The sequence below is a fragment of the Heterocephalus glaber genome, unplaced genomic scaffold (genome assembly GCF_053883595.1).
Source record: "Heterocephalus glaber isolate CG9 unplaced genomic scaffold, H.glaber_assembly_v1.0 deba00001572, whole genome shotgun sequence".
Classification (NCBI taxonomy): domain Eukaryota; kingdom Metazoa; phylum Chordata; class Mammalia; order Rodentia; family Bathyergidae; genus Heterocephalus; species Heterocephalus glaber.
Window position 1 is genome coordinate 25,176,121 of NW_028258357.1, and position 12,408 is coordinate 25,188,528.

Sequence of the window (12,408 nt, forward strand, 5' to 3'; positions counted from 1 at the left end):
CAGGCTGACCGCGCACCCTCTGGTGGCTCACCCTGCCTCAGCACCATGGTCCTGGGCTGCCGCGGATCAGCCCAGTGACAGAGGCATTTGGGTGGCCCTGGGATCTGCGTGGCCTCCAGAGACAGCCATGTGGGCGGACTCTGCCAAGCTGACAGCAGGAGTCAGGCTGATGTGCACACTCGCTCGGTGTCCTTTCAGGGGACACCTCCCTGAGGACGCACACACACCTGTGCACACACATACACATGTACACATGTGCAGACACACAGGGCTCCACTTGCAGAGCCGAGCTCCTTCTGGGGCCTCCTGTGTCCATCAGGCTCCAAGTCCACACCTGGGCCTTGCGACAACACTCTCCCACTGTGGGCCACAACCTGAACGACCTCACAGTGCCGCCGGCCCGGGCCCGGGGTCTGAGCGCCTCTTGTCCCAGCAGCCTGTGAGCAGCCCTGGAGACGCGCACGAGGTATACCTGCACACGCTGCCGCCGCCTGGCACACGTACGCCCTCAGTATTGGCCACAGCCCTGGCTGGGACAGAAGGAAAACCTACATAAGCACGCTGAGGACTCAGGACAGAAGCTCAGCGGCACCACAGATGAAGACAGAGCAGAGGGAGGAGTGGGTTTCTTGCGTCCTGCCGTGCTGGCCGTGTGTTGGTGGATGAGTGTGGGACATAACTGGTTCTTCCCTGTCACCTTGCTCTGGGTAGGTTCAGGGTCAGGACATGGTTGCCCCGGACAAGGCTGCTGGGCAGGGCCAGTGGCACAGCCCCCCAGGCCCATGGCCTGAGTCACCAGTAGATGGCTGTGTGGCCCTTCAGGGCAGGCACAAGGCCCCACGGCCCCACACACCTGCCTCAGCCTCCCAGAGGTGGCCCCGAGTGGAGGTGGCATCCGAGCTGGGGACCCTCCAGGCCCTTCCTGCCCTGGCTACTGGCAGCCTTCACGGCCCACTGTGGCCCTGGGTCTGCACAGGCTCATGGCTATCTCTGCCCCTGGGGACATGGTGGCTTCCAGGCCATGGTTGGGGAAAAGACTCCACGCCTGTCTTTTCCCTGGGCCCAGAGGTCTGTGCTGGTCACCAAGACTGCCTGGTTAGAGTTCCTGCCAGAGCCCCAGCAGCTTTCCAGGCTGTGGCCTGAGTCCCAGCAGTGTCACTTACTGGCCTGACCTTCTCATGTTGCTAGCTTTGTGGTGACCACATGACCCTGTCCCCTGGTTCCCATGGCCCTGTGCACCCGGCCTGGGCCATCATGTCCCCCACAGCACCCCAAGCCCCACGACGCCCGAGGGTGGAGGCCCCGGCCCTCTCCCTGCCCATGAGGCCCCTGTGCCACCCAGTATCCGCTGCCTGTGTCTTCCGGCGAGGGGTGGGGGCACCTGTTCCAGCGCGGGGAGACACTGGGAAGCTGCAGAGTCCTTTATTGAAGCCACGAGCACGCCAAATCCGCCAGGGCGCATGCGTGCTCCTCAGGCGGGTGAGGGGCGGGAGGACGCTGGCTGGGCCTGGAAATGGCCAGGATTCGGGGCACAAGTGCGGCGGGAGGAGCTTGGTGGAGCAGCAGGGCAGTGCGGGGGCACAGGGCTGGGTGACAGGGCCTGGCCGCACCCCGCCACCTCCCCAAGCGAGCGGACACTTGCGGCACACACCATGCGGCGGCCAGGCCGCTGGGCTCGGGCGCGGCTTAGCCCTGGAAGCCCAGCTCCTTGTACTTGGCGCCAATGTCGTTCCGGAACAGCTCTAGCGCCTTGCGCATGGCGCCCTGTGCGTCGGCTCCGAAGTCTCCGGGGTGCTTGCTCTGCAGCACCTGGATAATGGCCTCCGAGATGAACTGCGGACCAGAGCGGGAGGGTCACTGAGGGGGACCAGCATGGCCAAGCCCTGCCTACGCTGCCTGCCTCGTCTGCCTCACCAAGGGGGAAACTGCTGCGGCTGGTGCTGAGGCTGCAGGTGGGCGTTTGCTGCTGTGTTTGGGCTGCAGCGGCGGGCGGCGGGGAGAGAGCGGGAGAGAGTGGGAGAGAGCGGGAGAGAGCGGAGCGCCCCACTTCACTAGTGCATCCACACTGTACGTCCAGACGGGACGTCTGGAGGATGGCTTCACGCTGTGTGCATTGAAGGGCTCTGCACGGAGAGTGCTGTGCAGACTGCTCAGGGCCCTGGAGTGGTGGTCGCAGCTAATCCCAAGCCCCTGGAGGCTGTGGCAGTACTATTGCAAATTGGAGCTCAGCCTTGGCAACGTAGTAAGACCCTTCTCAAAATGAAAAATAAAAAAGGGCTGGAGTATAGCTCAGTGTGAAGGCCCTGGGTTCAATGGCCAGTACCTCAAAAAGAAAAAAAGACTGCTTTGTGGCAGCACGACACTGTCCGTGTTCAGAAGCAGGGTGGGACGCAGGGAGGGAGAGGAAGGGCTTCCGGCCAGGTCTGCGCCTGGGCTGCAGGCCAGAAATGCTGTTTACTGGCCGTGGACAGGACTGGATCCAGCCGCCACCCACTGTGCACAAGTGGTGACATTTGACAGCGGTGACAAGCGAGTGCCAGCCTGAGGTCACACTGCAGGGGTGCCAGGGCTGGACCTGTGCTCGGAGACAGTGGGCAGTCCCAGCAGTGGTCTAGCGAGGATTACTACTAGTCTCCGGCTCCAGCAGCCAGGAAAGGCGGACAGGGCTGGGACAGCGGGGAGGAGGCAACACGGGCACCCACCCTGGGGCGCGGACCCCCAGGTGCCAGCACTGTGAATGTCGCAAATGCAGCGGAACAGAGTGGGGGCTGGGCAGGGCCCTGCTGTCCCCGAGTGGTGCCACCACCCACAGGGAGTGAGGACCTGCTGGTGCCCCACCCGCTGGCCTGGGTCTGCCTGCAGCAGAGCCCCAACTCGGCCACCCTCCCCAGCCTCAGGCCCAGTCCAGACACAGACAGGTAGCCATGGGGATTCGGGGTCGAGTGACACCTCTGGCTGCTCACCTCCTTTCTTGCCAGGCGCCAGGCCGCCCCAAGGCGCAGAGCCCACCCTGTGTCACGTCAGAACCCAGCCCACCTGAGGAGCTGAGGTCCACCTGGCCCTTGGCAGGGAAGAGGTAAAGGACCATCCAGGCGGAGGCATCACGATGGGCCTGGGACAGAGGCACTGGGTGCAGAGCAGCTGGGGACTGCAGCGGGTGGGGAGGCTGGGTTTTCGGGGGTGGTGAGTGGGACGGGGAGGACCCCAGGCCTGTGGGTTAAGGGAACGGGATCTGACGCTGCTGTCTTACCAGCTGCTCCAGCCGTGGGAGCCTCATTTCCACTCAGTAAAATGGGACAGGGACCACACGCACCAGCCCTGTCTCTGTTCCCTCTCCTCCTCCACCTGAAACACTAGCGTCCTTGGAGTGGGAACAACCGCCTTTTCCTGCTTCTGTGCACACATGGCCTCATAGACTTCGGCCAATGAGATGCATACAAAATCGTTAGATGGAGCCCCTCAAAGGGATCCTCAGAAGGGAGATTTCCCCCCTGTCTCCCACTTTCTGTTTGGAGCATTGCTGAGGTGGCTAGAGCTCCTGCAGCTACCTGGGGCCACGAGGCAGCTCTGAAGCTGGACATGGAGAGTTGGCATGCCTGGTGACTTGGCCCTGGGTCTGGACCGTACCACTGCTCTTCCGTGTGAGGGGAGATGGGGACACAGTCTCCACTTCAGGGTGGCTGCGGGCAATGCCTGGCACCACCCCACCTGTCCCTGGATGCCCGTGTGTGCCTCGTCTCCACCCCAGACCCGAGGTGGCCTGCACAGCCGTCCCACCCCGCCGGCTTCTCCACGAGTCTGACCTGGGCCGGGGACGTAGCCCAGGGGCGCCGCGCCTGCCTCGGTTTCCCCTGCACCTACGTGCAGACTGTGTCAGGGTGGTACCCGCCCCACCTCGGCTCCCCACGGGCTGCTGAGCCCCGGACAGCGCAGGCGGGGAAACTGAGGCCGGGAGGCGCGCTGTGCCCCTCCTACCTCCAGGTACTTGACCGGGATCTTGTGCTTGGTGGCGTGCGTCTGCGCCAGGGGCGCAAGCTCTGCTGCGTGCTGCCCCTTCTTCTTGAGGATGCCGCCCAGCGCCGTGAGCACCGTGCTGCCGTGCTTCTTCAGGTCCTCGCTGCCCCGCATCTCGTCCTCACTCTTCAGGCTCTTGAACTTGTCGAACTTCTCCAGAGTCTCGGGGTGGCCCTTGAAGAGCCTGAGTGCAGGGGGTCGGGGTCAGAGGGGCCGGGGGCGGGCCGAGGAGCCGGGGGCGGGGCCGGGGGCGGGCCGAGGAGCCGGGGGCGGGGCCGGGGGGCGGGGCCGGGGCGGGCCGAGGAGCCGAGGCCTGCTCCCTCCCCCGCTGCCCCACTGGCGGCTCTGCAACCTTGGCGGCCCGCTGTCCCTCTCCGCCTCCTAGTCCTCCAAGGGACAGATGCAGGGTTAGGGAGGCGTCCAGGGTGAGGGCAGCGGGCGGGCCCAGGACGCGTGTGCCGCAGACACCGCTGTCATCCCCGCGCTCAGCAGCGTCCCTGAGCCCTCTCCTCGCTGCTGCAGGAGTAGGACGGGAAGGGCCCTCGCGTGGCACCTGCGTCGCCTGTGCCGGGGGCTGTGGGGAGGGGACAGGGAGCTGACCAGCTGCACCTGTGCCCCTGCGTAGCCCTCGCGCCGTCCCCACTGTGCAGGGCAGCCAGGCGCAGGGCCAGGCTGGGATGGGGTCCTGTCCTGCAGGGCTCGCACAGCTTCCTGCCTGGGTCCCAAGCCCGCTGCAGGGATCCCCAGCCTGTCGGCGACTGGGCTCCACTCCCGCCAGGCACCTCGCGTGGCCAGAGGGCTGTGCCCAAGACCTGGGTGGCCACCTTCAGGCACGGTCACGAGGCTGCTTCTGGGGAGCCCTGGCCGGGTGGCCGTTAATGCCAGAAGAGCCCTCCGGGGCTCTGCCCAGACCCATGGCCCTCGGAGGCCCAGGAGAGGGGACTGGTGGGCACAATGGATGGCACCCTTGGTGCCTGGTTGCATGGGCATCCAAGGAGCCGGCCAGTGGGCCGTGAAGGGCCCCAGGGACAGGAGGGACATGGGGCAGGCAGAGCTGCCCTCCACACACAGCTGTCTTGCCCTGCAGAGACACTCTCGACCCCGCAAGGCTTTTACCGGGGTCCGACCCTGGCCCAAGCACCCAGGGCTCCCTGCCCAACATCCTGGTCACACACACCCTGTGTTAATAGCGGGCTTTGTAACGCAGCCCCACACGGGCACTCAGCCCATGTGCGATATGCACTGACATGTGCCCCACAAGGGCGGGAAGGCCCGGGCAGGGGGCCCAGAGACAGGCAGGAGCCCCAGGGCCCGGCCGGGTAGACCCAGCTTCTGTCTCATTGGTGACCTCTCAGGTCCGTTATGCACTCAGGTGACACAGACAGAAGTACTGGAGTGGCCACAGATGTGTTTGCTCCTGCAGGGGCTCGACGGGCGGGGCTCTGAGTCTCCCAGCCGCCTGTCCCCTGCCACGACCCCGGGACCCCAGCCAAGCCGCCTGTGTCAGTGCCAGCATCTCTGCCACCTCCCCTCCCTGGGTTCTGGCGCCTGACTATTATTATCTGGTGACAATGATCCCTGAGTCCCTGCGGACAGGTGCAGGCCCACAGGCGAGCCCAAGGTCAGGCTGGAGAAGGGCGGGAGGGGCTAGGACAGGCCAAGGCAGCGAGAGCTCAGCTGTTGGGCCACCACACAAACCCAGTGCTCAGTCTGGAAGACATCCACGGCCCTGCGCTCGAAGCCCCGACACAGCCCGGGAACCTGAGGCCGGTCCGCGGGGTGAGGTCTGCCTGCCTTGCCCTGGTGCAGTCCTGGGAGGGGTCAGTGGGTGGGGAGCCCCGGCCTGCCTGCGGTGCAGAGGCCCTGACCCTCTCCTCAGTTTGTCCCAGCTCTGCCTCTGCCTGCCTGGTGCACCAGACCGGTCTCAGGGACATCAGTGAGCAAGGCCACCCATCATGCCCCGCACCGAGGCCCAGCTGGACCCCACAGGGCCCTGAGGACTGGCTCTGCAGGAGCCAGAGACCCCAAGGAGGGTGGGCTGCGTGGCTTCGGGCTTGGCCCCCAACCTCTCTGTTCACGGCGTCAATGGTGGTTTTGAGAGGCTGTGGCGAGAACTTACACCCAGCTGAGGCCTGCGCACAGTGTGCTCCGTGCGTCTGTCGCCAGCTTCCCTTACCACGAACACCTGCGCCACGAGCCCACTGTGGCTGGCAGGGGCTCTCAGGATTTCCTCCCGGGAGCACGAGAGGCCAAGGCCCGCAGCAGTGGCTTCCAAACATCACGGTCCTGGGAGCCTTGGCTCCCACAGAAAATGCCAGTGTCCCGGGCGTGTCCTGCCTCAGCCTTGTTCCGAGCTCTGTGACCACGCCCTTGGGGTGAGGCCTTGTGTGAGTGAGCCCCTCTCAGTCCAGTCAGGGCTGGGGGGTGGCCTTGCCAGGCTCACCGGAGCAGAGGCTGCCCCACCCGGAGGCCAGCACCCTGCACCCCACGCCCCGTGCACTGCCGCGGGACACGGGCGCACTGCCGGCCGCCGGCGTGTGACAGGGCGGGGCTCTCTGGCCTTGTGTCCCTGCCTGGGAAGGCAGGAGATGCCCGTGACGCCTACTCGCCTGCCTGAGGCTCCCTCAGGACCCAGGGCACTGGCTGGGGCTGGCAGCGCCTGTGTCCCTCCTGTCCCCACCATCCTGCCGTCTCCAGGGTGAGGAGGACGGGAGGCTCAGGGTCCTCTTACTCCACCCAGAGGCCCAGGCCTGGGCAGAGGATGAGAAGCCCAGGGCTGCTCAGTAACCAGGGCTTGGGGCTGATGTCAACCCGGGGTTTGGGCTCGCTCAGTGAGATGAGGCCTGGCGCAGCCCTGCAGCCAGAGACAGGCAGAGGACAGGGGCAGCCAAGGAGCTGGGGGTCAGCGGAACACACAGGCGGCCTGCCTGGGTCCCCACCGTCCCCCGTGGCTGGGCCTCAGGGAGGTGATGAGTTCTCTGTGTGGGGCAGCTCGCCCTGGCTCCTAAAGGGGCTGCAAGTCCACCCCCTCCTGGGGCCACTCGGACCTGCTCCCTCCCCAAGGTAGACAGGACCCAGCCAGGGTGGTAGGAAGGGCTAGGGGAGGGCTGGTCACCACTGACCCCACCGTCACCGGGGTGAAGGGGATGGGGATACAGGGGTGGGGGTGTCTTGCACCAGCTGCAGGCACATCACCAAGACTGCAGGCAGGGGGGCAGGAGGGGCGGGAGGCCTCATCCAGAGCGCTCAGTTCAGGGCCCAGCGGGCCCTGGTTCTCTCTGATTAAGGGTGCATGCAGGTGGTGGCACTGCGACCGTCCCCAGCTTCACAGGAGCCTGGGTGTTCATCTGTACCTCACTCCTGTGATGCAGGTGCAGGGGAGGACACGGGCTCAGCGAGGTGACCTTCTCCCCAGAGGGCTTGCACCACTGGCGGCAGAGCCACCTCCAGAGCTCCATCAGTCCCACCTTGAAGGCCACACCTCAGCCTTGACGTTTTATGGACCTTGGTGGGTTTACGGCTCTGGGGACATCCTTCCCCTCTGGTCCCTTTTGTCCTTGTCCAGTAAGTAAGGTGGCTGGACAATGCCTGCACAGTGCTGACTGCTGTTCCAGGACCCCTGGTGGGTTCTGGGCACCCTCCTCGGGCCCCTGAGCTCCCTCCAGTGCTGGTTGCCCGGATGGACCCTTCCCCGTTCCTGGACAGAGAGGCGAGAGGGAACAAGTGGAGGCAGCAGTCTCCCCACCGCAGCCAGCTTCCGCCTGGGAGCCCAACCCAGGGGTCTGAGGGCGGGTGAGGGGCGCAGCTCCTTTACCTGATGAGGACCTCCTGCCCGTGGCCGCTGAGGTCTCCCTCCACCTTACCCCAGACATTCAGCACCAGCTGCCACTCCCCATCACTGAGCCCCATGGTGTCCGAGAGCAGAGGAGAGAGTGCAGGCTGTGGTGTCAGGAACAACTGGGGTGGAGGCCGCCTGCACCAGGTTTTATACCTGCTGGGCCCTGACGTGGTCACCTGATGCCTTGCCCCTCCTGTTTGTCTTCCTCGGGGTCTAATCTGTGCCCTCACATGGGAGCTATTTTGGGGCAGGCACCATTGTGGGGAAGCAGGACAGCTCAGGCCACGGGGGTGGGGGAGTGGGACGTGGGCAGAAAGGGCACCACCCAGGCCCCTGCCAGCGCCTGAAACCCAACGCTCCCTGCGCGCCACCCGGGAGGGCCTGGTCTGACTCTCCTGGGCACGGACTCTCCTGCTAGCCCCAGGACAGGTGGCCAGATGCCTGCTACACTCCCTGGGTCCCTATGCCCCACCAGACTGGGCCGGCGCTGGGCTAAGTGGGCATGTCCCCAGGCCCCAGAGAGCCCTGGTTCTGCGACCTTGCTCCCAGAGTCCCCCGGGAGAGTCATGCCTGGCTTGCTCCTCAGGCACAGCTTCTCCTGCCGTCCTTTTATTTATAAATGCTCCTGTTGTGTTACTTGCTGCTGCCTTGTGCCATGTTTCCTCGTTTCCGTTCCGGCTCCTCCGTGAACTGTGGCCAATGCTCCCAGCCTTTGCCTGTCCTGGGCCTCGGGCAGAGCTTTACCTGAGGTGACTCACTTAACCCCGGCAACCCTAGGAGATGGGTCTCGACACTGTCCCCTGTAACTGGGGAAGTGAGGAAGTATGCCATGCTCGCACAGCCGCTGACTGGGAAGCCAGGCCCCAAGTCCTGCTCTTGAAACCTTCATTTGGTTCCCAGGAGCCTGGGCTCTGTTTGGTTCATTTGTGTGTCTTTGGGGCTCACAGTGCCTTCTACCAACTTTGAGCTCAATAAGCACTTGTTGAGTAAATATGTATGGCTTGGCCAGGAAGGCAGGTGTAGGCTGATTGGACTTGTTTCTCTCCATGCAGCCACCCATCCACCCATCACTCATCCATACCACAAACACAGTATGTCAGACGCTACGTGACATGCTGAGGATAACAAAGTAAAACCAAGTCTTTGGGGAGATAAGTAGGAGGAATACACGTGCAGTGCAGTTTAGTTAGTGCTGGGGTGAAGACGCTCACAAACTCCTCCTTCCACCTGCTCAGGGCTTACAGCTCATCAATGACTTGCAGCCGGATCACGCCTGACCTTGCCAGCTCCCCTGTGAGCGTCACTGGGACCCAGTGCAGGGCCCAGAGCGGGGCCTTTGGCGCCCAGGAGGAAGAGCAGGAGGGCACTGGCATCCCCACCGCTGTTTTACATCTGTGTCTTAATCGCCTCACACTCTGGGTCAGCTCCCCGCTCGGCTCTGGATACAGGTTGTTAGTCATTCGAAGACTGTCTGCTGGAAACTGATAAGCGTGGTGTCTTGGTCCCAGATGTGCCCATCCCACCTCGTCTCCCTTCAAGGCTGAGGCAGGGCTCCAAGGAACATTCAGGTGCCAGTGTCTAAGGTGTCCTGTTCCAAATGCCTGGAGCGGCGCCCTGGAGTCTGCAGTCGTCCTCCACCCGCAGCCCCTCCGACCCCAGGACAGCAGGGCCTCGAAGACCACCCCCACCAGGTCACCTGACCTACCCAGGGCAGTCACCTCCAGGGAACCAATGCCCTCGACCCATCAGGACCCATCCTGAGGTGGCAGCAACCGGACCCCGGCTTGACCAGGATCCCCTACGCTGCCAGCTGTGCAAACCCCACCCTTCCCCGGCCAGCCCCTTTTCAGCACAACCCCAAAGCTCCTGCACCCCGAAGCCAGGCCCGGAGCTGCTCCATCGGTCCCCGACCCAGCTCAGCCTCTGAGGCAAGTGCTCTTCCCGCCCGTCCCACTGCTGGTTCCTTGCTCGGCGACAGGGCCCTCAGAGCTAGGGCCTCTGCCCCACAGCCCAGTGGCAGGAAGCGCAGTGCCAGCCTCTTGGGGGTGGAACCGGGCTTGTCCTAAGGCTCTGCTCTGTAACACAAGCTGTCCTGCTGACAGCTGAGGTTCAGGAAGGCTGAGTAGATGTCTGGCTGCCCAGGACTGCATGGCCCCAGCCCCTGCTGAGGCGTCACTTCCAGGGGCCACAATCCCCTCAAAGCCATTTCCAAGGCCGGTGTGGGACCGATTGCCACAGCGTTAGGTGGTGGGGCTTGCAGCAGGCGCTTCGAGGGGCAGGGAGAGTCACATTTGCGGCCGGTCCTGGGTCCCCAGGCTTAGGTCTCCTTGTAGGGTGACCATGAGCAGCTCTTCCCCTGTGACTTGCAGGTGACCTCTGTGAGTACTACATGAGCAGATTCCCAGGAAGCCAAGAGGCCTGTGGGCTCAGGTCGCCCCTCCTGACATCCAGAAGCAGACCCAGCATGGCCAGTCACCACCTGTCCTTCAGTCCGCAGCAAGGGCCTAGTCCGGGCCAGGGGGAGGCGGGCCTGGCAGCCAGTCCTGCTGTTGGGGCCACAGCCATGGCCCAGGCTGGCTCGACCACCTGCCCTGAGTGCTGGGTCACAACCTTGACACCTGCTCCAGGACCTGTGTCGCAGGGCTCTGGTTTCTGTCTCCACACTGGCTAGTGCTGGGACACAGCATGTGTCTTCCCCAGGGGCAGTGGCTAAACTCTCCAGGGGCAGCCTGGGTGTTTAGAATCTCATCAGGCATTAACAGCAGTGCTGAGATGTTTGATGCAGAGCTCAGCAGGGGCCATGTTATGCCTTGTTTGAAGTTGGTGAGCCTTTTGGAGTTTCCAGTTAAGCTAATGGGAGGCATTGCTGTCCTAAGCCAGAGAGGTGCCTGTAGGTGCTGTGACCACCTGGAGCCGCTGTCTCTGTAATGGCTTCCTTACCGCTGGCCAGGGAGGCGGCAGACGGATGGGGAAGCCAGGCTCTCCCCAGCCCTGCTCACAGGCTCGCATCCTGCTAGTGTGTGGTTTGTGCGACCCCCTCCGACACACTGGACCCGCCCCATTTCCCAGGTACTTCGTGTCCCCAAACCTGAGGGTGCACAGTCAGCCTCACACCTTCAAATTCTGGACCCTCAGATCCAGGATGAAAATTCTGCAGAGCCAAAGCCAGCTGTCACCGGCAGTGTGGCTCTGGCTTCCCCAGTCACAGGAAGCTGGAGAAGGCGCCTTTTGCCACTGTGGGCCCTGGGGCCCTGAAGGAAGAGGCCTTCTGTGGAGCCCCATCCAGTCCCCAGGAGTCTTGTCCTCCTAACAGCACCCGTCAAAGAGCAGGCAGTAAGCGCTATGTCCTTCACTTCCCTGTGCTGTGTCCCAAGTTCAAAGCCCAAGGTGACCTATCCCAGGCTGCCGGTGAGCCCTTCTGCCATCTAGTGGTGGAAGGAAGAACTCCCTTTTCGCTGGCCCGGCGGGGCCTCTGCGGTTGGTTACCTCAGCCATCTCTGTCCTCAGGGTCTTGGAAGGTGGTGACCCTGGTCCTCACTCTCGGGCCTCGAGGAACAGTGCCGGGTAAGCCCTGTGCCTGAGGCTGGGGAGCCTCTGGTCAGTGGTGCCTGTCGCACTGGTGCTGGGCTTCCTGGGCCCTGGGAAGGATGCGGCTTTGTGGGGACCCTGGAAGTGGTGCCTGACTCTGCCAGACTCTCTGTCTGTGCCCCAGGGAAGCGACATGCAGCTCCCAGGACTTTGTTTCCTTCATCGGTAAAATAGGAATTTAAAAACCGGCACTAAACGTCTGCTCTCAAGGATCACTGTGAGGATGAAACGGCAGCTCCAGTATGGCCCAGCCAGGTGTGGACAGGAGGCTTCTGGACATGAAGATGTGAACACACTGTGTGGTCTGCAAGCCTGGTGTGCACACGGCTGCTGGCTGACACGCCTGTCCCAGCCACAGCCCCATGGCATGCTTGTCTCCAGGCATGAGTCCAAGCTGGCTCCATCTTTCAGCACTGGACCCTAGAGAGCATCCAGTCTTCTTCAAACCTCTGTTTCCCCATCTGCAAAATGGCAGTCTCAGGGCCTCCACCCTGCACCTCAAATTCTGAGGGCCTGATGCATTTCTGAGTTCCCAACTTTTGGATTTTTAGAAAAGTAATAGAGAGAGTGTGGGTGTTACTTCATATGTAACACTATGTTATGGATTAGCTCCAAAATGTACCCCAAAAGTCATATGGGTGGAAGGTGACTGCATCATGGATTCACTCACTGGTGACCTCAGGGCTGAGTGTGCTGTTAGGCGTGGGCCTGGCTGACGCTGGTCCCTGGGGTCTCTCTGCTTCCTGGGTGCAGCTGTCCTCTGCTGGGCCTTCCACCAAACCTTTCTGCTGTGGAGCTGGTAGACCATGGACAGAACCCACTGAGACTGTGAGCTAAGTAAACCTGTCCTCCCCTAGGCTGTGGGTGCTGGTATTGTATTCCAGCAATGGAACGTGACCGAGACACACCACTAGTCCTGCGTCAAACTTACCAACATTTCTCCAGCAAATCTATGAATGTCCAAATTA

General features: G+C 63.1%; 1 protein-coding gene across 3 annotated transcripts; it reads right to left on the reverse strand.

The window, feature by feature from the left end:
- Nucleotides 1–1,407: 1,407 nt before the first annotated feature.
- Nucleotides 1,408–8,035, reverse strand: Mb (myoglobin). Of its 3 annotated transcripts, none has more exons than NM_001310236.1 (3): nt 7,829–7,973; nt 3,976–4,198; nt 1,408–1,833 (listed from the first exon to the last, which is right to left on the reverse strand). In NM_001310236.1, the coding sequence occupies exons 1-3, from the start codon at nt 7,921–7,923 to the stop codon at nt 1,687–1,689; spliced, it is 465 nt and encodes a 154-aa protein (NP_001297165.1). In that variant the 5' UTR covers nt 7,924–7,973; the 3' UTR covers nt 1,408–1,686. The 3 variants fall into 3 exon arrangements, with proteins under 3 accessions (NP_001297165.1, XP_087048644.1, XP_087048643.1); XM_087192518.1 differs by lacking the exon at nt 1,408–1,833 and adding an exon at nt 2,240–2,434 and having other exon boundaries at nt 7,829–8,035; XM_087192517.1 differs by lacking the exon at nt 1,408–1,833 and adding an exon at nt 3,001–3,210 and having other exon boundaries at nt 7,829–8,035.
- Nucleotides 8,036–12,408: the final 4,373 nt, after the last annotated feature.